Raw genomic sequence first — 26,977 nt, forward strand, 5'->3', positions numbered from 1 at the left:
AAGCCACGAACTACATAGTCGTGGCCCCTCCCCTTTTGATTGGGAAAATAAACAAAACTCACACACGGCGATTCGACAAATGAAAAGGGCGTTGCTGTTCAATTGAACCGCGTATAAAACATGATTGAAAAATACGCGAATGAACCAATACATGGGTATTGAACTAAACACTATACTACAAAAGCCAACTAAAAAATATTAAGCCGTGAGAAGTGAACAGTATATATAGGGTTATATCCACATTAAACCTAAATTGATTATGTATTTTATTTGAAAAAATTCAGCTGTCGATAGATTGTAATGGTTTATTATTACATATTATAAACAGCTTTCAAAAGACAATTTATCGAGTGGATATGTGAGTTGAGATAAAAATTAACGCCAAGTTTTCAACCTTGTACAACAGTGTAAACATGACCACCGCTCCGTATTCTACGGATAAATAAGCACACCTTTGCAACACGTGAGTGAGTATGTGTGTTTATCGAAACGAGCGAATGGGCAGACGGCATATTGTGGACACTCTCACACACTCACGAATCAGGCATTGCATAGATTGCGATTACAATTTTAATTTAATTGACCACCTCCCCCGCACCTATATTCCAATTGGGAATTGGTGGAACGACAATCCGATTGGCTGATGCCTGAGCGATTGAAGAGAGCGAACGAGTTTGGGGAACGAGTGGCAAATGGCCACCCCACATTTCCACCGTTCCTTCAGAGAAACCGTGAGAGAGGAGATATCTTGTGGAAGGGAGATAGCGATATCATTGTGTTTATATACCCTTCTAAGGAGTATTAGGACTTAATAAGTTTTCTGGCCTATAACTATTTTTGTTGACAAAAACATGGTTGTATTGCTTTATTGAGCGATCTCTGAGCAACACTGTATTCGTACTAGACTTCTATATTCACGTAGTACTACTAGTTTTATTGAACATCAGTACGTCTTGTATTCGTAAGGGTGTATTATCTTCGTTGTGGAGAATCGCTTTGAAGAGCTGAGAGAGGTTTTCATTCCGTTCCATTCCCAATTGGATGGCTCTCAGCAAAGGTGGGCAGCGCTGCGAACAGAGCATATGCAGTATATAGTTTCTTGTTCGCGATTCAGATCGATTTTGGACTTCGGTGTGGACGAGACGAGCCTCTATGCCCAATTGGAGTTCCGTGAGCGTCGGTCGTGCGTTCGGATAACGGCTTTTCAAATGGACACATAATTTTTAATTAAGTAACGTTACCAAGTGGATCTAATAACAATCGTGTTCTGTGTGTGTGAATGTGGAAATAAAAACTCTGATTACAGATTCAAGTGAAAAATATAAAAACCCTGAGATAAAGCAAGTTACATTAAACAACCGCAAATAATTGCATATTTGCAGCTAAACAAACAGAAAGGCATAAAATCCAAGTGAACGGTTCTTAAGCGCGCTCTCCATTTTGCCAACAAGAGTGTGAAGGGAAACAACGATCATAACGGTTCGCGCGTACAAAAACCAAAAACCAAATGCTGGCCCCAAAAGTATTGCCGTATAGAAGCTAAAAACACAACAAAAGTGTGCTGTGCCAATTAAATAACTAAAGGATTATTGCGCGGGTGATCATCGATCGCCTAACAACCGGAATATTTGAAATATTAGTGACATTCTAGAAGAGCAAACCACTCCGCTTCAATGCAACTGCGAGTGCACCCTACTATGGACTGTAGCGGTCGTTCAACCAGCAATATTGAACGCGATTCTGATCTGGGAGACGATTTGGTAAGAATCAATAAGAAATACTATTCAACTAATCACTATTTCTTGTTATAAAAATCTTTCAACTGTAATATTGATTGACTAGCCATAAATTTTATACAAGTTACTATTATACCTAGATTGATTATTAGATGCTAATAAAACGATTTATATACACATTAATAAGGAAAAAAATATGTCTCGATAGTTTAACTCTATACCTCAATCAATTTTCATGACAAGCCGCATGATGATTAAAAAGCTATAGCAAGTTTCGAACCGATTAAACATAAACCCAAGCAATATAAATAATTGATATAATTGTACTCGAGAGAGAAATTTACATCCTACAGGAAAAACTGAAAATAATTAAAATTGTACACTAATTATTGGTAAAGTATTGAGATAACACATTTAACCTTAATGAAATATAAAAGAAGTCTTAAGAAAGTCAAAAATATATAGTTTTCTATCTTAATTCTAAAATTTGTTCCAAGGTATGCATTTCACCAAATGATATTTGTCAAGCGTACAAATTAATAATGTATTCAACCTTTCATCTATCCATTATATATAGAATTTGATTTGTTTTCTACTTCGCCATCTGGTAATTTGAGTAACTAATGCATCAATATCCATTTGCCACGCGAAAAATATTATTTAATCTTGAGGTGAATAGAAAAAAGAATGACAACTGATGGGGAGGTGGGGTATTATGTAGGAAAAGATCTCCAAACAGGTGCGTCGAGAAATATATATTGAAAAAAACAATGTTTTGCCGACGGCACGAGGAGGAAAAGTTTGTGCCTTCGTCAACAACAACTTTTTATGCCATCATGATCTCTTGTTTGGGTAGCAACTTATACTTGAGTTTTTGTTTTATTTTGCCTGCTCGAAACCAAAACCAATTTCTGCAATTTGACTCACATTGTTTGCAGATGATTCAAAACGTAATTATAATGTTAAAAAAATATGTTGATTCAATCGAGGCTGGGAGAGAAAGGGAATACGAAATGGGGGAGATGATTTTTTGGCGTTTCTGTTTGCCGGAGAGCCGTTAAAAGGTGACATGCTAAATGGTCGCATACAAGACGGTTATTATACAGACACACTCACCGAGATACTCACACGTTGATCGAGCTAAGTGCATAACATACTCATAAATACAAATAGATTCATCTGTTTCGGGGACCCTAGATGGCCGAGAGTGGTGGGATCTCGTTCACAATTTCCGTCGATTGAAAGATCTTTTTCAATTCAAGCTCTTTGATGGCGTTCATATGTAAATAGATTGTTCAAATATTTGCATTATTTGTTAGTACCTTAAATGAATATTAAATGGGCTTTATTGCCTTTCAGGCCTTTCGGCCATTCGCTTTCAGGTATGCAGCTTCTTCAATTCAATAAAACTCTTGTTAGTTTTTTGTTTCTGCCCCTTTGTTTTCTTTCATTTTTATTATTGTTAATAGACATTGCCGGCTCGATCAACAATGAGCCAGACTTTATACACTCACTGGCCGGCCGGCTATTTACATAATTTTTAATAGCCTCGCTTTTGGCCAGCCAGCAGTGCCATCAGCTTCTCTCTGATAGCCGGGCCAAGACGGCTGGCTGTGCAAACAGATGTCTGAATCTCGGATCCATTCGTCATCTCACAGATCAAACCGCGATGTATTTATTCCCTTCTTGGCTGGTGTTAATTGAAGGGTTTTATCGCGAAGGCGGAGGGAAGTGAGGTTCACAATTGAATGTCCGCATGTGGGTGCTGTTTAATTAACCCCACTGCGAACCCACACACCATCTTATCGACCGCATATAGTATATGCTGGTGTCATTCGCACATCCGATCCGTGGTTCTATTCAAATCAAATCCTGCGGCCACTCGTTCGGATTTTCGACTCAAAAGTCACGATTAAACAATAATGTGGGCTGTCAAAAAGTCATAAATTCTCGAATGAAACCAAGTCCGGACCGAGACCGAATCGTGCCCAATGGTTCATGCCCGATGCCCGATGCCCAATGCCCAGCATCGTCATCCAATCGGCGCTTTAATTACATGGGTTAAACTCAGAGTTTAAAATTATTGCCGAATTGCTGTCTGTAATTTTTGAATCGTTTTTAAATTAAATCAAGCCCGCGAACATGACTTGAAACAATTGAAAATCGCTCGCTGGCTTTTGATTCTTCGCTGGGGTATCTTCTGTTCTGACCAGACCACTCTGCACTCTGCACGTGCTCCGGGCTGAGTTCCCACATTAAATCACATGGGTGTCGGGTTGGGGAAACCCCCCGAAATCTCTGTGGTGGTTAACGGCCCGACTGGTGGTGGTGTTTGCACTGATTCACACTTTGGCTTGATTTGAGCAGCTTTTCCATATTTATTTACGACCGCTTTTTATGTGGCGGCCTGAAAGTTGGGGAAAAGTTATAACTTTAATTATGGGACTTAAAAAGAAAATTTTATTTCATGGTGGTAAGCATTCGCATAATAATTTTTTTGAAATTACTTTATCCATAAACTTAAAGGTTTCGGGTACTTAATAGGAATAATGGTATAACATATGCAATTCCTCTTAATCTTAATCGTTGAGGTTATAAAATATATTATATTGGTTTAAGAAGCTTACCTTTATAATAAATAGAAAATAGGTTCTATAAAAATGAATAAATTTTATAAATTTTTGCTGCTTTGTATTTTGTCTTACGAAATCGTTTACCTGCCTTCGAAATGGGTTAACTGTTTCACACTTGACTGATTGGAAAGCAAGCCAGATTGGGCCACTTACACTCCCTTCCTTACCCTTCTCCCTCACCCCCTTGCCGATCCCCCTCCCTCCGCCACTGTCCATGTCCATTTGGGTTGGACGGGCAGCGGCACCTGTTATAATTTGTTTGGCTTCTTGTACGCTGACAGGCAACGATTTTTATTAAATTCTTTCTGGGGGCTCTTCGCCTCTTTCCCCCGGCTCTTATTCGTTATTCTTCTTGCATAACCGTATAGCAGGGGAAATATTTGATTAAGTATCTAGTGGGGGCCTTTGGGGGATGACACGTCCCTGACTCTTTCCCTTTCCATTTGTTTTTTTTTTCTGGTGGCGCTTTCAACCGCAATGACAAACGAAATTTGTTGTGCTTTTAGTTTCAGTTCTTGGGGACGCGAACTTGAAACTGCCCAAAAGGGGGGATTTGTCACGTCATTCGGATATATAGGAAAATTTAATTTCCAACAAATGCAGTTTACGGCACACAAAAATGCACGGCGACAAATGTCAAAAACACAAAATAAAAATAAAAAACAAAAACAAGAAAACAACAAGAAAATCAACAGCGCAATAACAGCAGAAAGAGGTCGTAAAAAATATGATTATTATTGGTACTATTACAGTTTGCGCTTTTCGTATTGTTTTTAATGAATTTATGAATTATTTTGCCAACCATAGCTAATAAAACTGTTAATTGGATTTTTCCAGTACAGCTGCCGATTGCGAAAAGCAGCAAGAAATACGAATTGCGAATCGCAAAACAAAATGTGAATATGCGAGGGCACGATCTGCGATGGGGATGTGTGTATTGAAGTGGATAAAAAGTGTATTTATCATCACGCTAATAAAAAGTCGCGTCTCTCTTTCACTCTTTTACTCTATATCGCTCTCCCTTTTGCTAAATACAAACAAAAATGGGCGTGCCAAATGACCAAGGAGAGAATCGCGTGAGCATCAACAAATTGAATAACCAAACTGGCAAACAACAATTTTAATTTAGCACTTAAAACATCCTTGTTTAATGTTTGGCTGTCTTCTTCACTTCACACCTGAAAACCCCTGGAATTTGTGTATATTGAAGCCAAACAAATTGCAACTGAAATCAATACGTAATTATTATCGATTCCTAAACGAAGTCTTTTCTTTTGGGGAATTTCAGTAAATTAAATCAACCAGCTGGTTTTCTTGAACATGATAAATAGGTAGTGATAATAATTTAATTATTATATTTTTTTGAAAAGTAAAAAACAATTGCTTGAATATGTATTTTATAATTATTTACTTTATGTGTCAGGATAGTTTCCCACCACAATAGTAGTTTATTGTTCAAATTGAGGGACCCCATTACAGGCAAACAATTGTGCTTAGAAACATTCCCTTATTAACAATGGTGGAAAGTGCGGTCTTAGGAGACTTTCTTTATGTGGCGACACCCAGTCATAAAATAGAGATATATTTCGGGCAGGCGACTGTAACAAGCCTCTCTGCCCCCGCGAAACCCTCCGTTCGGATCCAATAAAGTGAGGTCTTTGCCGTCCAGACAGGCAGTCCGTCAGTCAGTCAGTCAGCCAAGAGACGAAAAGGCCAAAAGACAGGCGGACTCGCGGGCTGGCCAAGGCAATAAAATAATGCAGTTTTTAATTATTGCCGCCTGCAATCGAAGCTAGACGCAGTGAATCCACCCCGGCGACCCAAGCTCCTCCAGACGTCGAGAAGTGCGACTTGGACTCCTCGAACTCCCAGTAAAAAACTCCAGACCCAGACGTACATAGAACCCAGCCCAACTATTGCTGTTTAACCGTTGCGTTTTCTTCCTCTTTCCTCTGATTCCTCTCTCCTTTATTGTTTTTTGTTTCTTTTCTTTTTTTTTTAACCGGTTTTGTTTTTTGTATTTTTTATTGTTTACGCGAAATTTTTCGTCTGCCCGCCGCGCTCAGTTTACATGGGCGTGCGTGCCAAAAGGGTTAAGAGGAATGGCAATGGTAAGAGGAGGGGGTGGTGTTGTAGAGGGGGGAAAGAGTGGGGTGTACAGCCAGCGCCATTATGTTTCACCAGTGTGTGTGTGAGTGTGTGTGTGCCTCAGTGTTTGTTGGCCCGTTTTTGTTGTTTCCATTTTTATATTTTATTCGCTTTATTTTTTCCGCTTCGACGCTTGGCGAGCGAATGAAATCGCGTTTGTACGCACACACACACACTTCACAGTCGACCATTAACACATGGCCGCGTATCTGTGTGAGTGCGCCGGCATATGTATCTTTCAGATACGTTTTGCATTTTAATTTTATTTCCATGCTCTCGTTGCCCGAAGACCACGTTGCACATGTTTTTGTCCCTTTTTACACATTTATTCATTTACAGTCGACTCTCGTTAATTCAAACCTGCGATAATTCGAACCTCTCTATAATTCAAAGTTATCACGAGGTCCCTACGAAATCTCTTTATATTTCGAACTAAATCAATACATTTTCATACACTTGGTAATTCGAACGAAAAAATCATTGATATTTAACAAAACCACGCGTTAATTCGAACTCATCAGCGTCTAACACTCGACAATTCAAAGTTGCAGAGAAAAAAATTTTGCGACAAGTTCAAACTTGCCTTTGTTTTTGTTTTGATTATGTAGTTTTTGACGCACACACTTCTTACGAATTGGTTTGTGTAGTTATTCAGTTACTGTTACTCTTTCGTTGGTAGGCATATTAAAAGTTAGTGTTAGCTATGAGCCCTAGAAAGTATAAAGAACCTTTGGCAGAGGTGTCAGTTAAGGAAGCAAGATCCTCATTTGATACCTTACAAAGCTTATGTCTACAAAACGAAAGTGATGAAAAAGTATTTCATGCACTTTTTCTCTTAAAAAAGTTATTGAGCAGTGTGAGCAGCAGAATTGTGCTTTAAAGCCAGCCAGTATAACAAAGTTCTTTCGAAAATTTCGAAATTTCGAACCATTTGATATTTCAAACACTCGATAATTCGAAATATTTCAAGAGTCCCTCGAGTTTCGAATTAACGAGAGTCGACTGTATATTTATTTTCTCTTTTTCATCTCCTTAGTTTTAAGCCGCTGGCGTGGAGTTCTTTCCTTTCGGAATATCTGCTGCAGTTGCATCGCGTTGAAATACATAATTCGCCACGGGGTGGATGCGTAAATGGGCAAATTTTATTTATATATTTATTCAGTTATAAGATCCCAGCACATGTGCCAGCGAAACTGAACGAAACTGAAAAGCGCTTCAGGGGTTGATTGGTATATAAAAAAAATAATTCTTTGATGGCTTGTTAACGGTTTGCTTTTGAATAAATAATGGCTTAGAGCCTTTAATCTTGCCTGTAGTCCAATTAGTCGTTTTGTCTTTAGATTGATTTCGTAGTTGACGAGATCTCTCATAAAATCTCACGCAGAACGTAAACCCCGGGGGCAAATAGGAATTTATCTCTGGAGGGCATCGTGCCATCCAAGATTATGTTTTTGACAGATATGAAGATGTGACATATGAATGTTTACGAACCTATTTTTATAGAGAAGATATCTGTCAGCACATGTGTGTAACCCTAAACTCGTGCGCTGTCTGAAATTAATGATTTAAGTACATATTTATACCAACAATTTTATATTTAAAATTCAAACAGTAATAACCTTAATAATTAAAAAAAAAACTACTCCATACATATCCTGCAAAGAACAATTTCTGTTAAAAACATTTCAAACAATGTGCATAATTTTCCAGACTAACGATTTGAATAAGACAAACGTAATAAACTTAAGACGCCAGTACGCCCAGGACTGATCCTCAATTGAGGACCCGGGCGAACCCACTTGAGTCATAAGGACATTAGGCTTCAGTTTGTCAAGAGAGTTCGGGCTAAAAAAAAAGGGAGAACAACGAAAAAACAAGGAAATTCAGTTGTAAAACCGGCGACTCGAGCCACAGATACAGATGCGGATACACATGCTCGCCGGCTCGTAATCTTAATCCTTCACACAATAAACGCCCCTTAGATGGGCTGCTGTATATAGGACCATCTTCTGGTAGCAATATCCTGATCCTGTTTGCCGGCAGCGCCCTTCACAGCTTCGTTTCAGGATTGTCGCATTATGGGTTTTCGAGCGGTCGCAGCGGTTCGTCCTTTTGTTTTAAATTAGCACGGCATGTTGCACATACGGCATCCGTCCGTTTGTCCGCCTGCTTGTCCGTCCGTTTGTCCGCCTGCTTGTCCGTCCTTGAAAACCCTCGGAAACTGCTAGCAATTTCCTACAAATTTGTCATTGGCAAACCATATTCGAATGTCGTACACCGAATGGAAATTAGGTAAATTGCATTTGTGGTTGCCAATGCAGTGATAATAAATTTAGATAAATTATTTCCAGCTACTTCTATCGAAAATGTAATGTCAACACTAATTAGCGATAAAGAGAGCGAAGAGGGGAGTGGAGGGGGGTGAAAACGGACTGCGGCAAATAAATTAAATATTTTACCTATACAGGCCACTCAGATAGTTGCCTCCGTCAGTGGTGCATTGAAAGCTATTAAAGCAAATTGCACAGGTGCCGCCCCCCTCAGCCTAGAAAAATAAAACCACCGGGTCCCATATCCATTTGTTTTGTTTGACTTTCGGAGTAGTATCTCTATCGTACACTACATGTGTAGTCGAGTTTTCCTCGTTGTCTGTGGGTCTAATTGCGATTTAATGTCTTGCCTTAGCAGTTTGGCGTCTTCGGTTTTTAGCTGGCGATAACAGTAGCGTTTTATCAACGCAGAAATTAATGGAGCTAGTGTGTCCCCCAGCCAGGTGGGTTCAATAAATATATCTACATATATATTTTTAAGCACATCTGTACTTGGGGGGGATAGTACAGGGCGGTACACCTCCATTAGGCGAGTTTTCCCTGTGTGGGTTTCCAAGTGTGCGGGTGTTTTTCCCGCCATCCATTGGATGTGACTTAATGCCTTCCAAGTGGAACACCTTATCGCTTCATGGTGATTTATGCGACGCCTATTACGACTATATATTCCGCGGAAGCTCTCCCGATATTCCTATGAAATCCCGTATCTCGAATGGAAATCGTTGCGGTGGTTTTGATGGATTTCTTCCTTTAGAACTTAGAATTTTCAGGTTACGAAAGTTTGCTTTATATTTATTTAGAAATGTTGTGTAAGAAAAACTTGCCTTATTAAATTTAAAAAGAATTATAATAATACTTAGGAATATTAAAAAAAATAGTTTGGTTAATTAATAATTTTCTGTATCCTTAAGGCAGTGGTCTGCTTTAGGAGCCGAAAAAAGAGCGTTTTTTCAACAATTTTTTTGAAAGGGAAGGAAATGATTGCGGTAAACGAAATTTTGAGACGATATAATATTATATTTAAACTTTAAAAAACAATTTTTATTATTGCAAATAATTGAAATTAGCGGAAGTTGTAACGATTTTTCTGGGGCGCCTAGAGTGTGCACTTGTTAATCGGTGCCGGTGATGGAGTTCGTGCGATGCATCTGAAACAGTGGAACCAAATTTTTTTTACTTTTTATAAGTTTCTTTTCTATATGAACTAAAAAAACCCGAAGAAATGACGAAATTCCAAATTTATTCTAAGTTTGAAAAAAAAATTCACTTTTTTGGAAAAAAAAGTTCACTTTAAGTTGCAAAACAAGTAATTTAAATAGTACTTTTATCCATTTTTTTTAGTTCAAATAGAAGATAATTCAATACTGAAGCTAGATCACTTTGGTTTTTTTCGATCGGACATATATTTTTTTTACTATGGCCGGCACCGTTTTCCAATACTTGTGAAAATAAAAACTCGAGAAAACGGGCTGTAAAGTCTGCCCGAGCATACGAACCTGCTCGACGCTCGGCCACTAAAACTGATCTAGCTTCGAAAATATGTCGAATTGGCCTCTAAAATTTTGAACACATATTCTTGGGCAGTTTTATAATAGATTTAAGACAAAAAAAAAAAATCGATTTTTTGAAGTCTGTAAAGCAGACCACTGCCTTAATGGAAAGTTGTTTGAAACTTTTACCCATTAATGATGCCCGATAATTGTTTTGGTTAATTAAAAGCGCCATACATGCCCCATGGTTCCCAAAGCCTACTTTGTTACCATTTTAATGAATATTTTAAATAAATTACGTGTGTGCTCATTGAGCAGGCACTTCCATCTGCCGATCCGTGCACTTGCAACAGCAACAACAATAGTTACAACAACAGCAACCGCCGCAGCAACATTAAAGCGGCACAAATTCGTTGTGCATTAATTAGACATTTTATAGGTGCAAGTTGGCATGGCCTGCATGCCGTTTTCAGTTGGCTGTTGGCTGTTGCCTCTTGGCCGTTGGATGTTGGCCATTGGCGGAGCACCGACCACAATTGTGTTTGGGCCTGGTCAACAGCCGACCGCAACTAAAACGCCGAGGTCCAGAGAAGCAATGTGCAATATAGCAATATAGCAATATAGCCGTGTGCATGTGGCCGAGCGGGCATCTGCATGTATTTCGCACGGTTTCGATAAGTTACATTAATTTGATATACACACACTCGCAAACATGGGCCGACCACCGCCGACTCGACTACAGTCGTCGGGTTAACTAACCAACCAACCAACCAAGTTGGGCCAAGTTAAGTTCACTTACCAAGAGCCGCATCCAAAGCGAGGGGCGCGAGCAGCTTCGTAAATCATTGGGATTGCTTGTGTAGAAAAATTCAAAAATAGTTTTTAATTTTTTTATCCTGTTTTTTATCCTCACTTTAAAGTTTAAATATTTTTTAAATCTTAATAATGCTTACCTTTCTATAAGCATTATATATTATACATTCTTTAATATAAACATTTTAAAATCAATTAAAATTTTCTTTACCACTTTAACCGCTTTCTTTGCTTCCAAAATGTTACTCCTTAAAATCCAATACCCAAAACGACATTAAGCCTATGAAAAGCATTTACTAAAGACTTGACAACATGGCCATAATACTTTTGACCGCAACTGTATGTGGAAATGCATATGCAACAATTTCGCCAAAGAAGCGGTATGCATTTTGCGCCGACTTCAAAGAATTCCGGGAACTCTGTTTCTCTATGGTCGAGGCATTGTCTATGCCTTGGTTTTGGTTGCGTTTATGATTATGCCTAAGCGACACCACATCGACTATGAGTACGAATACGAGTACTATAGAGTACCATAGTACCAGCCACACCAGCTCCAGCAAAGAGTAAGGCGATAAATGTTGAACACACTCACAGCAGATCCGGCAAACATCCACATTCACATTCACATATGAGACCGACTTGGCGTTGGCCTGGCTTACTTTGTTTGGTCCCTCCGCCAGTTCCCTGCTCCTCCGATGGCTGTGTTTAAATTGAAAATTCCCGATTTGCACACAGTCACAGATGCGCTTAATTTGCACCTCTCCAAATGCATAAAAACCAAGAAGCCGTGATGGAGTTGCATTGCCGAGCTGGCCAAAGGAGCTGCTCTCTACTCTTTGTGGCTCTAAAGATGCAGTTCGCAATTCGCAGTCGCAGTTGCAGTCGCAGTTGGTGACTTCAACACTCTCGGCCATGCGTGGCGGACTTCTTGGCAAAGAGTCACGGCTGAAAGTTGCGATCAGGAGCGGCTCCCCATCTCAACCACCTCCTCAACCATCTCCATCTCCCCTTCTCATCGACCAAAAAACGTGGATGGAGTGCGAACAGCTCTCCGGGCTGATTGCCGTTTTGTGGGTCTGCCATTGTTAATTTATTAAGTGGTTACCTTTGTTGTCACCCCGCCGGAGGAAGTTGCTTTCAGTTGCTTTCAATTGAAATTGCGCGGCGTGGCTTGGCTAATGTGTCTCTTGGCACATGCCATAAACCAGAATCGAGTGGCCTCAGTGGACTCAGTACTTCATTCAATGCTAGATCAATGACCACGCTCTGCCCACGCAAACTGATTCTCCCGAAGATCCGAGTGTCTTAATATCGATTCTGATTCCCGATTCCGATTTAGCCGCCTGACAAAGTGGCAGTATTAAGCTAGCCCAGCAGGCCGCTTGTTGACATAAGCGCCGCCATTAATTCCCCATCAAGTCTAGAGTTCCTCTTTGGGGTTTCTTTGTTTTTGGTTTTAGAGTGCACTGATAGAAAACTATACTTTGTAGAAATTTTATATTACAAAATTATAATAAAATACCCTATCTTTCTTACATCAGTCTCTATTTCTCTCCCTTACCAAAGTAATTTATTTTATTTAATACAAATATATTTAAAGCAGTTTATTGTCTTACAAATAATTATACAATTAAACATGTATAAGATTTGTGTCAGTTAGCAATTAAGTTGATACTGGCTTTCCACAAAATGCTGTCTTTTTCAGCATTTGAAAATAAATTTTGTTAAATATATAAGAGGAATTTTAGTTCTAAAGTTCTTTGTTCTGTATCCCAAAGAGTTGGTCTTAAAGCAGCCATTTAACTGTTGGAATATATTTGTTTCCTCCTGTGCAGTCACATGGTGATCGAACGGACGACGAGATGCGCGACTGCGACTCCGTGGACGGGGAGCACCATCAGCTGAGCGCCAAAGCGGCGATCGCAGCCCGCTTGAGTCACACAGTTTCCGGCGGAGGAGGTGGAGGCGGCAGCTTCGCCAGTCCAGAGCCCCAGACCGAGTTGCCATTGAGGTGAGTGACTGACTGACTGACTGCTCCTGATTGATGTCCTCGGAGGAGGTGGTTGAATAAGGTGCAATAACAATAATCTAATGCTAATGCCCATTATCTGTTTTTCCCACAGCCATCACCACCAACTGCCGCCGAATCATCCGCTGAACGCTCTTGGCAGCTTCATGGGCATCGGAAGTCTACACAGCATTCCAAATCTGCAGCACAGCGACGTCCTCGAGAAGCTCAAGATGCAGGTGCGCGACATGAAGGTGGGCCTAATGGTGAGTTGGGTGGCTTAAATAGGAATCCCCCATTTGATTGATTTAAGGCTATTCGCTAAAGTTCTTCTAAGGCAAATAAAACCCAAAGCCTCTATTCTCGATTCTTGGGGGTAATTTATATGCCAAAGTTAAAAACTAATTAAGCATCCCATTAAGAACTCGCTGGCACTTTTAGTTGTTTGCCAAAGCACTTATGCATTTTAAGATTAATTTTTACTGAATTATATGAGATGTGTTTATGTTGTTGACCGCCTTGCATAATATTAAATTTGTGGGTTAAATCATTAGAATTATAATGTCAATGTCTACTTTGCTTAAGAAGTGCCAGCAAATTGAAAGCCATTTAAGAATTAATCTAAATAAGGACAAGTACATAATTATCGATGGATGAGAGCAAAAAAGTTAATACCATTTGGTGATTATATTTTGTTTAAAAAGGTTTTTAGGTTTCAAAGGTCAAAAAGGGGAAAGAAGAATAAAATTCTTTAAAATGTTTTAATTCTGTTTAATAAAATAAAGAAGATATTATGTTCAAAATTGACTTATATTCTAATCAAAAATATTACATTTTGAATTTATATTTCTAAAATCAAATTGAATTTATGTTCTTCAATAAAATTTCGTTTTTACATTTTAATTGGAATTAAATACCTATCAATTATCTTTTCCTAGGAACAGGATTACGCGGCTGCTGCTCATGCTGCCGCCTTTGGGGCCAACATGCTGCCCACGACGATCAGCTCGGGCTTCCCGCTGCCCCACAATTCGGTGGCTGCGGCGGCGGCGGCTGCCTCCTTTGGCCACGTGACCTCGGCGCCAAGTGGCGGAGGTAACAGCGGTGGCAGCTACAACGGTGGCACCACCACAACGCCCAGCTCCAACAGCAATCCTGCCACAAATGGTGGAGGCAACAGTGGACCCGGAGGAACTGGAGGATCCGGCGGCGGAGGAGGAGGAGTGGGTGGTGGCCACCAGTTCTCGTTTGCATCCCCCACAGCAGCGCCGAGCGGCAAGGAAGGTTGGTATCACTTATCAATCGCGTGGCAAGCGGCGATCCGATCCCATTGTGTTTATTTTAAATGTTGCACTACTCAGCCCGCCACTTTGCAGCCAATTCCGCATCGAACTCGTCGACGTCCAGCGAGGCATCCAATTCATCGCAGCAGAATAATGGATGGAGCTTTGAAGAGCAGTTCAAACAAGTCAGACAGGTTAGTAGTAGTGGTAGTAGTGGTACACTGGTGGTGCTGTGGTGCAGCGGTGGTGCTGTTTGGCCAAGGGGTCCAGTCAATTGAAATCGACAAAACTGTGTGTAAACAAGATGCGCAGGCAAGCTATCAATTAACGACTAATAGCCAGTCGGTTGCTCAGTCCATTGGCAAAGTATCTTAACCCAACCCATCCCGAGTTATCCCACCTGGCTGAAGGGGCTAGCCGTCTGGGAAACCAGTTGCAAGATGCTGTGGCAGCAATCCACTTTTGTGATCTCGTTTTCGGTTCGGAACGACTTGGATCTGCTCTCGGTAAATGTTAGTGCCGCCTTGAGGCGTTCCACTCGATAGTTCCGGTTTGCAATTGAGCAATTAATGAAGCCCCTTATGCCAGGGCGTTAATTTGGTGAGAAAATAGCCGGGCTATCTGAGTAGCCGGGCTATCTGGATAGCTGACTGGCTGGCTGGATAGCATCCCCCGGCATGTGAGGTCCAGATGCTGACCAAGAGCAATTAGGACGCGCTGATTGTAGGCCCGCAAATCCCCTCAAGTATACGAGTATATTTTTCGAGAGCAGTGCACAATTTTTTGGTCATTAAATGTGGTTGCCAAAATTGAGATACGGATACGCACACACACACACACACAGCGAAGCGAAGCGTGTGTGAACCTCAACAGCTTTTGGTTCGGTTCGGTTTTGGCTCGTCTCGCTTGGGCCATAAAAACCGAATTTCGATTAACTTTAAATGCACACACACACTCGACACACACACACACACACACATATAACCCACTCCCTTTTGGCTATTCGCGAGGGCTGAGAGCTATCCATCAAACGGAGCCCGCATTCTCTATGCACTATAAAAACTTTGACCCTCGCAATGCAATGCAAAAGATACTTATGTATCTCTCGGCTGTGAACGCAGCTTTTGGCCCCAAGTGTATCTGTAGCTTCACGCTTAACACCTTCGCTTACACCGTGTGCGGTGAATGATGATGATGTGCTTGCAGAAACCGGTCATAAATATATCTATATATATATATGTGAGTAAATATATTATATTTCCCTTTGGAGCATCTGTAGGTGTCGGATAAATCCCTCGCAGCCCATTCAAAATGGCTGTTTCGCTCTTTCATTAATTGTGGAAACGAGACGTGGCGTTAATTATGTTAATTGAAGCAATAGTTGGCGACTACGAAAGCCATTTTGAACGCGAGTATCGCACAGATACAGATTCAGATTCAGATACAGATACAGATACGCTCATTCATTCGCCGGCTTCTCAGCCATTCGCCTTTCCCCAAAATCCACACTGCGCTCTGATTTTAGTTCTCAGTCTTGGCCATCAGTCAGACAGCCAGCTAGTCAGTCAGTCAGCTAGCCAGCCAGCCAGTCAGCCATCCATCCATCTATCTATCTATCTATCTTTCTATCCATCCATCCGCGGACGAAGACAACGAGTAAAACAAAAATATTATTTTTGGTACATTTCGCTGCTCATTTCTTGTATTATATAGTTTCTTTCCGTGGCTGCGCTGCTCTGCTCTCATTAATCAATGTCAATTATCTGTACGTACTGAATAATTATGTTTAATTATAGACCCCAAAGCATTTTCCAATAATATTCTATATTTTATTTTATTTCTTTGTACTTAATTCTGAAGGCAGAAATACATGTGAAGTCCACCGAAGAATTCAATTGTGGCGATTGTGCAATTTCCTTTCAATTCAAAGCTTTTTTTTGGCGCGTGTTTTGTTTTTTTGTAATTAGTTGATCGAGAATTCATGACTAAGAGAATTGAGCTGAGCTGACGTTCTAAATTCTTTTAAATGAGTAGAAAATTTATCTGATCAAATGTGGAATGGCTACAATCGAAATGAGAATATAAAATACCATTTTAATTAAGTAAGAAATAAAAAACAACACCACGAAAATCTTATTAAAATTAATTGGCAGAGTGATATTTTAATTTTAATGGACATTTATTTAAAGATACTTTAGTAGCAGAAGCAATCGTCAGAAAATTGAAAGAGCCAACAAATGAAATAAAATATAAGACACAACAAAACGGAAAATCTGTTCAACACATTTCGAGTAATAAGTGTGAAATTCTTGAATAAATATGCAGGCAACCTGCAGATGTATCTGTATCTTTAGCTGCTCCTTCGCTCGTTTGGGAATCGAAGTGCGAGTGCTGGCGGTCAAATTATGCACTCGATACGGCAGGATAACACTTAGGCACCAAATCCTTGCAACGGGATCTCGGTCCATATAAATTTTAATGTCCACTGGAAACCTTTTGCATCCATATGCTTTTCCAGCATCTGTATCTGTATCTGATAGTTATAAATTACACCCACGAACAAACACAGAAGCGGCGGAGGGGCAGGCAAAAGGAATTGATCTGGCGAAAATGCAGCCGAAGGATTCCCAGAATCAAGGATTCGAATTTCAAGCACCCAGGCAGCGGATTTGTTAGGTACTAAGTCTAGGCGACAAATAAGTGAGATTATTTTTATAACCCGAACCCGAAAAACATGTGTGTCTGTGTGTATTTCTGCTCTTCGCAGGCAGCGGCAAGTTCGATAGTTATAAAAACGATTATGATTGGTCTACAAAAACCCGGTTAGGGGATAGAATTCTTGTTTCCCGGCTTTATAAGTTTATTGCTGCGGATTTGGGAGAGATACTGGTAGCGCTTAACGGTTTTGCGGCTGCTGTGATGCAAGTTAGGGATCGAAATTGGGAAAAGAGATATCTAAAAGATGAGGCACAGGCAGGTTTGCAACCCTTGTGAGAAAGCGGGACTTCATTTTATGATTATTAATACGAGAATACCCCAGACAGGCAGGCAGTATCACACATAGATACAGCACGTGTGTGCCAGTGTGAGTGGGTATTCAAATGTGTGTGTGTGAGTGAATGTACGTGAGTGCAGCGGCTGCGTCGCCGGCAGCATTTCGATCCAGACTCCTGCCACATATTTAGTTGATAAACGACCTTTGATGGCGTTGCATCGTCGCGTTGATCAATGAAATAAAACCAACGGAATTGGGTTTTTTCTTCTAAATTAATAACAAGTGAACTACAGTTTGGATTTTGAAGCAGCAACAAGTGTTTAACCGTATCAAAATGCTTATCTCCGAAGATCAAATACAGGAGGTACATCACATGTTTAAATATAAAGTTTAATCAGTGAAAAAGAACGAATCCTTTGGGAAAACAATCAAGTTGAATTTCAATTAATTTATTTTGTGTTCGCCTCAACCCAAAGCAGTATAAAGCCATGAATATATATAGATTTATATATATACATATATACGTTTGTAAAGCTCCTATAGCTCTTGTGGGCGTCGAGCATCATAAAAAATATCCCCAGCCAGTTTGGAAAGAAGCTGGCAGGAGGAGTCCAAAGTGCCCGGCCAAAGTCGGGCCTTCGAGTCTGACTTGGTTTTAAATCATTTATGCGAGGAGGTGGAGAGGCGAAAGGAGATGGAGTTGGCAATGGAGATGGAGATGGAGTCGGAGATGGAGAAGGAGGCAGTTCATCATTCGCATTGACTTAGAATGTGCACCAAGGATGGGATAGCAGACCTGGCTGGGTTTCCATCTATAGTTTGCAACTCCAACTCGAACTTTGCTTCGTTTCTTTCTTTTTGCAGTAGGCGGAAAGTATGATGAATTCCGAATTTGATGAGTTCACTCCGATGTTGTCATTAATTCTGAACATACTCGTACTCGTACTCGTACTCGTACTCAAGTTGTGACTAGGGTTTTTCCTTTAAGAGTCGGTCGGTTCCTGGTGGCAAAGGTCAAAGCATGAGCCGCAGGAAAACCGCAGCACATACTGATGATAAATAATAATGTATAAATGTCAGATACATCTATGTATCTATGTATCTGCTTCGTGTGTGTATCTCTGTTCCTTTATCTTTATCACCTAATTATCCATTGTACGATTCACGCTCATTGAGTGCTTCACACTTTCACAAAAACCCAAAGAGGCAGTGCTGGAGGTTAGGGGAATGTTCTCTATCAACCCCCAGCAAACAATGGGTATTATTGGAGGGAGGGATAAAAAGAGCGAGATGGCGAGACCCAACACGCGCCCCTGTCATCGTGAGCGTCTATTGTTGGCCCAACAAAAGGCCAGAAGTGAGCCAAACTCCATTTTGTGCCAATCCATTGGCCAAAAGAGTCAAGTTGTTGGGTCTTTTGTTAGTTGGTTTTGTTGTTATTGCGTCCTAATATGCTTATAATGGATTGTTTTGTGTGTTGTTCTGGGTAGAAAAATATAGAAATATACTCGACATGATATTGTTAGTTCATATGTATAGATACAAATTACAGTTTACCTTACCCATCTCAAAAACTTGGCACTATAACACGGTTTAAATTAATTGGCGCCCACGGGTGGACCAATTATTAGTACGAATTGGTTTTCTGTGGGAGGAATTCAACAATAAATCAAACAATTAAAAAATTTGAAATTCAATTTTAAAATTACTCTGTAATACTAAATTCCCTCTGCTTCTATTTCCAGCTCTATGAAATCAATGACGACCCCAAGCGCAAAGAGTTCCTGGACGATTTGTTCTCGTTTATGCAAAAGCGCGGTAAGTTGCATCTCGCATTGAAGTTTTGTCGAATGGGCAAACCGAGGGGGTTTTGGGGCAATGTATCTCGAATCTGACATTTGCATATCCCTGGCCCAGATGACGGATTGCTGACTCAGCCAGCCAAGTGCTTTTGGGCTCACTCAAATTATGTTAATTGAATAAATTTCTCGGCACTTTGACGTTTGATTTTGAAGAACGCGAGGGGGCCAAAGGGGAGCCATTAAAATATGCAGAAATTCTTCTCGAGAAGAGGAAGCCGCGCGAGAGAGAAGTAGGGAAATCATTTTGGTGGCTGACTTTTTGTCATTTTGTCACTTCAAATTACTGTCACACTCACACACACGCAATGGGGGTACCATATGCATATTGGTACTTAAATTTTAAAGGCGACTTTCAGCTGCAATCGGAGCAAATGCCTATTTATACATGCGCGTATACTCGTATGCTTTCCTGCACTTTTGTCATTAATTATGGGCATTAACAAATACGAGGGAAATCGGTGGCATGCAACCGATACTAATGCCCGTCGTGACTGTACTTTTCCATCAAATTACACTTCCTGTTGGCCGAGTGCGATCCTCGAGCGTCCTTATGGTCGAGTGTGTTTGCCGCGATTGCCTGACCGGCAACTCGAGAACGCATTCAATTTGTTTGTATTTGCATAAGCCATATTCCATGGAAAGAGTAGAGGGTTTATTGTGGACCTACGAGGAACCTTTATTGAGTGGGGAATTTATAGGGATTTTAAATTGAAGTTTAGAAGTTATAAAATATAGAAAAACCTTTTTAAAAATACTCATTTTTTATTTAACACCTTATTTCTTAGAATATAATAATAACGATTCTGAAATATGCATCTCATTTTAAAATATATAATTGAGTTTAAAATTCACAGTGTGAATTTCACACACACATGCGAGTAAAGACGGAAGGGAAGTATAATTTGCTGTGCTAAAGACACATTTGTATTAAGCACTATTTATTTATTTATTTTATATAATTTCTTGTGTGCGTTTCATACAAAGTATATAAAATCTATGCTTTGGATAAACATACTTGCCCAACTTTATGCGTAGAACGTCTTCGGGGCTTGACAACTTAATGGATTTTAATCTGTCACATGCGTTCAAGTTTTGACATATGCATGCTCACCCGGCGCGGTCACTGCAAAGGGGGTGTGGTGGGGGACAAGGGCAGAGGCGGGGGGGATGGGGAAAGAGGGGGATTGGCGACTGGGGAAGACTGTCTAAAGTGTCGTCCGCCATGAAAAGGAAGCGCCCGAGAGAAAGAAAAAAATGTGCCTTGGGGCCAAAAGTATTCCGTGTCCATATGTCTATGGCCAAATGATATTGTACAATTGTACAACTAACTAACGGAAATTATGCCGAAGCTCATCAGCCAACGGGAGGGACTGTGCGAGTATATAAAATAAATGTGGATCGTGGATCGCTTGCCGTGAGATGAGATGTTTGTGCAGCGAAGAGCGGCGCAATTCTTAATTAAAAGACGTCAATCACTTATCAACTTGGGCGCTATTTTCGTAGATATTTCCCAGTGCTCAACGGTAGCTGCTGGCACATCACATCCCATCCCATCCCATCCTACATTCAACATCCAACATCTGAGATTTGAGACTCGAGACTCGAGGTCTGGGAAGCCAGACCCCTGACTAAATCATTTTTCGGATCAGGGGGAGTCGACTCCCTTCGGTGGCGTTATGATTTCAGACTCGATCAAGTTTCTTTTAATTTCCATTAAAAACGCCTGACATCTACGAAAACAAATGCAGCCGAATAAATAAATAGATGTGCCCCGAAAAGAGTTTCGCTCTGAAAGCCGCACAAAAAATGTAAAAAGCTGCCAAGAAAAATAATAATAATAAGTCCGACCAGTCGGCATGTGCGTGTCAGTCAGGCAAAGGCGAAAGGAGAGTAGCGTAATCGGGATCGGGATCGGGATCGAAATCGGTTCAGATATATTCAGATAGGATCGAATCGGATCGAGTGCCTTGGGCCAGTTTAATGATCGATTCAAGAGAGTGACGGGCAAGCCGAGTTGATCATTAAATTGCCTTTGATTATGTGCGTCCTCCCAAGTTTTCTGTTTTGTTTTTTTTTTTTAATGTTTGTGGCTCGTGCATCAATCGATTGTTTTTTGCTTTTGAACATTGTGTGTTTGCCAACGATCAGCAGCAGAAATTGCTCATTTATTTTGTGTTATTCCTTTTTGATACGACGAGCATCACCTCGCCACTCAATTTGTTTATATGCATAAAAAACAAACGTATTTTCATTCAATCAACACGTCCATCAAAGAGTTTGATTGATTCCTTTCGGGCTCATAAAACACAACGAAAAAGAAACCGAAAGTCGATCGATCGATCGCTCCATGGACCCATTGGGGCAGCAACAGGCGGCACAGTCGGTGCCTCATGCCTCATGCCTCATGCTGCATTCGGTGATATGGTATTTGGATCGTAAAAAGGAAAGGAGGCCGGGCAGCATTATACAAATTCGAATTACTCACGTACAGGGCCAGCAATTATGCAGGTTGATTTGTTTTTTATACGTTTCCTTTGGGCCCTACAAGAAATGCGTTGGCTGTCTTAAGTGCTAAATGCTGCAGATGCTGAAGTTGAGGGAGATGTTTAAGTTGCAGCCAGATATGTTATTAAAGAGAACGGGGTTTAAATATATGTGATTTGGCCATTACGTAACCAACACTCTACCCTAAAATGTTTAAAGTCTGAACTTTATTTGCAAGGGAAATAAATAACATTGCATTCGTTGTTTATTACTTAAAGATTCTGTATCTGATTACATCTTCAATTGAAACCCTACAATTTAATTACAATTTCTTTCGGTGTGCAATAAAAAGATAAAAGCTAAAGGGCGGAAAAGTCTTTAGCCGGCACGTGAAAATTTGAATAATACAATTTCAATAGCAAATAGAGTCGAATGCCAATGTGTATGATGATGATTAGCCGCCATAAACAGATCAACATATGTATAAACATGTGTATATATATTGCACCTACTATAGTATTTAAACGATTGTGTGTGTGAGTTTGGAATCGGGCAACAATTAGGATTTATTTCAGTTTTTATCGGCTTCGGTCTGCACTTTTCAGCTGCTACCGGGACTACAAGTGTTAATTGCTTCGTGATCGATGAGTGGGAGTGGGAATCGCAGAGGGGGTGGGGAATGGGAGTGGGGGGTGGGGGGTGGCAGTGCAATGGTGCTGCACTCTTTGGGGAAAGATAAATCTGTTTTATGGATCTTTAAATCGTGTTTTGCTTGTTGGTGCATTTAACGAGCTGAATGGAAAACATCGCCAACGCCAAGTGCAAGAACAAGTTTCATTGCGCAAACAACCGAATTCGAATTCGAATTGGATACTCAATTTTCAATTTACAATTTAAAATTCTTGAGTCCCAAGTAGTAAACCCCCTTTATTTTCCTTTTGTCTATTTTGTTCTATTGCAGGTACGCCGATCAATCGGCTGCCGATAATGGCCAAATCGGTGCTGGATCTCTACGAGCTGTACAATTTGGTGATAGCCCGCGGCGGTCTGGTGGATGTTATCAACAAGAAGCTGTGGCAGGAGATCATCAAGGGGCTGCATCTGCCGTCGAGCATCACCAGTGCCGCCTTCACCCTGCGCACCCAGTAAGTACCTCTAGTTCCTCTACTCCTCTCAGTCAATCCCTTCGATTCCCGGGGTTATATCGTATACCTGCCACGTTGAGCTATGTCCAAGGCAAACACAAACACCATCAGCCTGAGCCAGAGATGCGGGGCAAACAGAAACGGACAATCAAACATTGCAGCGATCAAGCAACAATCGATCAGCGATCTTTGCTCTCTTCCTCCTCGGTGGAATCGTGATTTGTTTGCCTGTCGCTTTCGTATTTACACGATAATTCAACTTAAACAGGACATCAACGTGAAGTTTTCCCCATCCATCCCCTTGCGTCTTCCCTTGTTTGCTGTGCTTATTAATAATTTTATGCATCTTGCAGATACATGAAGTATCTGTACCCGTACGAGTGCGAGAAGAAGAATCTGAGCACGCCGGCGGAGCTGCAGGCGGCCATCGATGGCAATCGCCGGGAAGGACGTCGCTCCAGCTACGGTCAATACGAGGCCATGCACAACCAGATGCCCATGGTTGGTATTTCTATATAATATATATTGCTTGATATTTATTTATTTACTTTTCCCCCCGAAATAGACACCCATTTCGCGACCCTCTCTGCCGGGTGGCATGCAACAAATGTCGCCGCTGGCTTTGGTCACCCATGCCGCGGTGGCCAACAACCCGCAGGCCCAGGCTGCTGCCGCCGCTGCTGCAGCTCATCATCGCCTGATGGGAGCACCGGCTTTTGGCCAAATGCCGAATCTGGTCAAGCAGGAGATCGAGAGCCGGATGATGGAGTATCTGCAGTTGATTCAGGCCAAGAAGGACCAGGGCATGCCGCCCGTTCTGGGAGCCACACATCCGCACCAGCAGCACCAGCAACAGCAGCAGCAGCATCAGCAGCAACAGCAACAGCAGCAACATCAGCAGCAGCAGCAACAGGCGCAGCAGCAACACCACCTGCAGCAGCAACGCCAGCGGTCGCAGAGTCCGGATTTGAGCAAGCACGAGGCGCTCAGTGCTCAGGTGGCATTGTGGCACATGTACCACAACAACAACAGCCCGCCGGGATCGGCACACACCTCGCCGCAGCAACGGTAAGCTAAATCTATCTTCTCATTAAAATTGGCGGTCATATTCGAATTGCGATTGCCAAATGTTTTCATTAGCGACAGGCATAATTGAAGTTTACCCTCTATAACTGGTTTTCAATCTTGTTTTTTCTTTGGGCATTAATAAGTTTAAATGCGTTTGGTAGTAAATGTTAATTTGATGATTTATGGGATGGTAGATATTTTATTTTCAATCAAAAACGTGATAATTGGCTATGAAAAGGAAAAGCAACATACAAGTAGTGGTAAAATATTGAGGTTTGTCTAAAGAATTTAACGTATGCCATAAAAACGTACAAAAATTAATATTTTTGAGTTTAAGTTTTAATAAATTTATTCAAATAGCCTTTTCCTTATATTATATTTTTAAATATTGATATAAAATTAGTTTATTTTGATAAGCTGGCGCCACCTGTCTCACAAGCTATCCAAGCAGCACATTGGCTAGCGCCATCTATTTCATAAGCCAGCTACTTTTAAGCAGAGACACTAACCCTTTACGCTTTTTTCTCCACTCTCCATTGCAGCGAAGCCCTGAACCTGTCCGACTCGCCTCCGAATCTGACAAATATAAAAAGGGAACGCGAAAGGGAACCCACGCCGGAGCCAGCGGATCAGGACGACCAGCCCCACCAGCCGCCGCCAGCGAAGCGCGTGGGCAGTGGCCTCCTGCCGCCCGGCTTTCCCGCCAACTTCTACCTGAATCCCCACAACATGGCCGCCGTGGCAGCGGCAGCGGGATTCCATCATCCATCCATGGGCCACCAGCAGGATAACGCCTCCGAGGGCGAACCGGAGGACGACTATGCCCACAATGAGCACAACACCACGGGCAACTCGTCCTCGATGCACGACGAAAACGAACCGCAGCAGATGAATGGACACCACCACCATCACCACCACCAGAACCACCATCTGGACAAGTCCGACGACTCGGCCATCGAGAATTCGCCCACCACCTCGACCACCACCACCGGTGGCTCGGTGGGTCATCGCCACAGCTCGCCCGTCTCCACCAAGAAGAAGGGCGGCTCGAAGCCCCAGAGCGGCGCAAAGGATCTGCCCGCCGAGGACAAGGGCTCCTCCGCCGGCAAACTCAATCCTCTCGAGACGCTAAGCCTGTTATCCGGCATGCAGTTTCAAGTGGCAAGAAATGGTGAGTTCAAGGGGGATTATTTGATTTATTCAACATCAAAGATAACAAAAAAGGCAGCTGAACTATTTTAAAATAAGTTGAACAATTTATTTTCAATATAAAATATGTATTGTTTTTAAATACTTTTTCTTCACTTAAAAATCTCAGTGGCATATATATTTTCAAGTTTTTATTATCTAAAATAAATATAAATATAAACTTATAAACTTGAGTTTATAATTTTATCCTTCCTAAAATATATATATTTATATATTTATTCTTTTTGTTTTGTCTATTTATCTTAACAAAAAACCCCAATCTAAAGCTTATAATCGGATTGGTATCCTGTTTATTAAATGCCTCTTTAGTTTATATTTCAATATTTTAAGCCACAATTAAATATAATCGCTTCTAATACAAACTGCAATGTCTTTCAGGAACCGGCGATAACGGCGAACCGCAGCTGATTGTCAATCTGGAGCTGAACGGCGTCAAGTACTCGGGTGTCCTGGTGGCCAACGTGCCGCTGTCGCAGGGCGGGACAAGGACGAGTTCGCCCTGTCAGGCTGAAGTGGCAAGGGCCCGAGAGGAGAACCACGACGAAGAGGACGACGACCAGGAGGACGAGGATGGGGAGGAGGCGGAGCCGAAAGCTGCTGAGGAGGAGCCGCATCGATCGCCGGTGAAGCAGGAGGCGGAGGATGCCGACCAGGAAATGGAGGCCAGCGGGGCCCTCGTAAACGGAGGCGGTGGCTCATCGGCATCGGTGGGTGGTGGTGGTGTTGGGGGTGGTGCTGCTGCTGCGAGTGTGGGTATCCCCCTGCTCAAGGATGCCGTGGTCAGCTAGAAAGGACAATGAGGACAGCCGGCAAGGAAAAGGAATACCAAAGTCATATTTTTCAGAAAAATACAAAAGCAGTTCAACTCACCCACACACAAACATACAAACACAAACACCAACAAGCAAACGGATGCCGAACATAAATGTACATACACACGCATGCGGCAGGAGCAGAAAGGAGCTGAGGAGCACAGGAGCTCGAAGGACAAGAAAAGCGCATTAGGCGCATCCCGGCATTCGATGTTCTCCATGCAGCACCTCCCTCCCTCCCAGAAACCCAGATGATGACCACCGCCGTCGCCAGTAGAAGATCATACAAATAACACACACATAAATATATATAATATCGAAAGTATATATAGTGGGATAATGTGTGTGCTCTATTTCCACATTTGCATAAAAGACAAGCCAGCGAGCGTGTAGTTATCGATAGCCATTACTTACATAAGCGAGTGCATCACTTCGGATACATACAACCAATACCCATATATGGTATATATTATATATGATATATGATATATGAACTAGGCTACGATTCCCCGAAATCAATTTGTTTTTAGCGTGAAATCTGTTTTATCCTACTACAAACTTCTCCTTCTAAATCTTTTTTTGTGTTAGGCTGCAAAGCTTCTGTACATATCAATCAATACTTAGCTCGTAGAACCTAAATATATATATTATCGGAACGTAGTTGTAAGAACACATTCACACTTCAGTACAGACACACATACATATACAGACCGTTATAACACACATGCATATCCATTATGACCGCATCGTAGACATATATCTTAGACATAAAGCCAACACAAGTAATAAGCATAAATGTATCTGTCGTAAAATTAAATAGCGCTTTTGGCACCCACACACACGACTCCCCCGCAATTTCTAACTACTCCAAAGCCAAGCGGAAAGTGGCAAGCCACGACAAATTGATGAGCATATTCTAAGCATAAGCGTTCAATTTATTGAATAATAAATCTATTTAATTTTA

At 41.4% G+C, this 26,977-nt stretch overlaps 1 protein-coding gene across 3 annotated transcripts; it reads left to right on the forward strand.

The window, feature by feature from the left end:
• Positions 1 to 1,109: 1,109 nt before the first annotated feature.
• Positions 1,110 to 26,977, forward strand: LOC108087693 (protein dead ringer). 3 transcript variants are annotated; one of them, XM_017185202.2, is made up of 11 exons: positions 1,110 to 1,760; positions 12,983 to 13,158; positions 13,271 to 13,421; positions 14,094 to 14,439; positions 14,517 to 14,632; positions 19,179 to 19,251; positions 22,741 to 22,924; positions 23,278 to 23,425; positions 23,490 to 23,992; positions 24,535 to 25,163; positions 25,580 to 26,977. In XM_017185202.2, exons 1-11 carry the CDS (start codon positions 1,674 to 1,676, stop codon positions 25,987 to 25,989), a joined length of 2,823 nt encoding a protein of 940 aa, XP_017040691.1. In that variant the 5' UTR covers positions 1,110 to 1,673; the 3' UTR covers positions 25,990 to 26,977. The 3 variants fall into 3 exon arrangements, with proteins under 3 accessions (XP_017040691.1, XP_017040692.1, XP_017040693.1); XM_017185203.2 differs by having other exon boundaries at positions 14,532 to 14,632; XM_017185204.2 differs by lacking the exons at positions 1,110 to 1,760; positions 12,983 to 13,158; positions 13,271 to 13,421; positions 14,094 to 14,439; positions 14,517 to 14,632 and adding an exon at positions 17,613 to 17,797.

Source organism: Drosophila ficusphila, unplaced genomic scaffold (genome assembly GCF_018152265.1).
Source record: "Drosophila ficusphila isolate 14025-0441.05 unplaced genomic scaffold, ASM1815226v1 contig_414, whole genome shotgun sequence".
NCBI classification, from domain to species: domain Eukaryota; kingdom Metazoa; phylum Arthropoda; class Insecta; order Diptera; family Drosophilidae; genus Drosophila; species Drosophila ficusphila.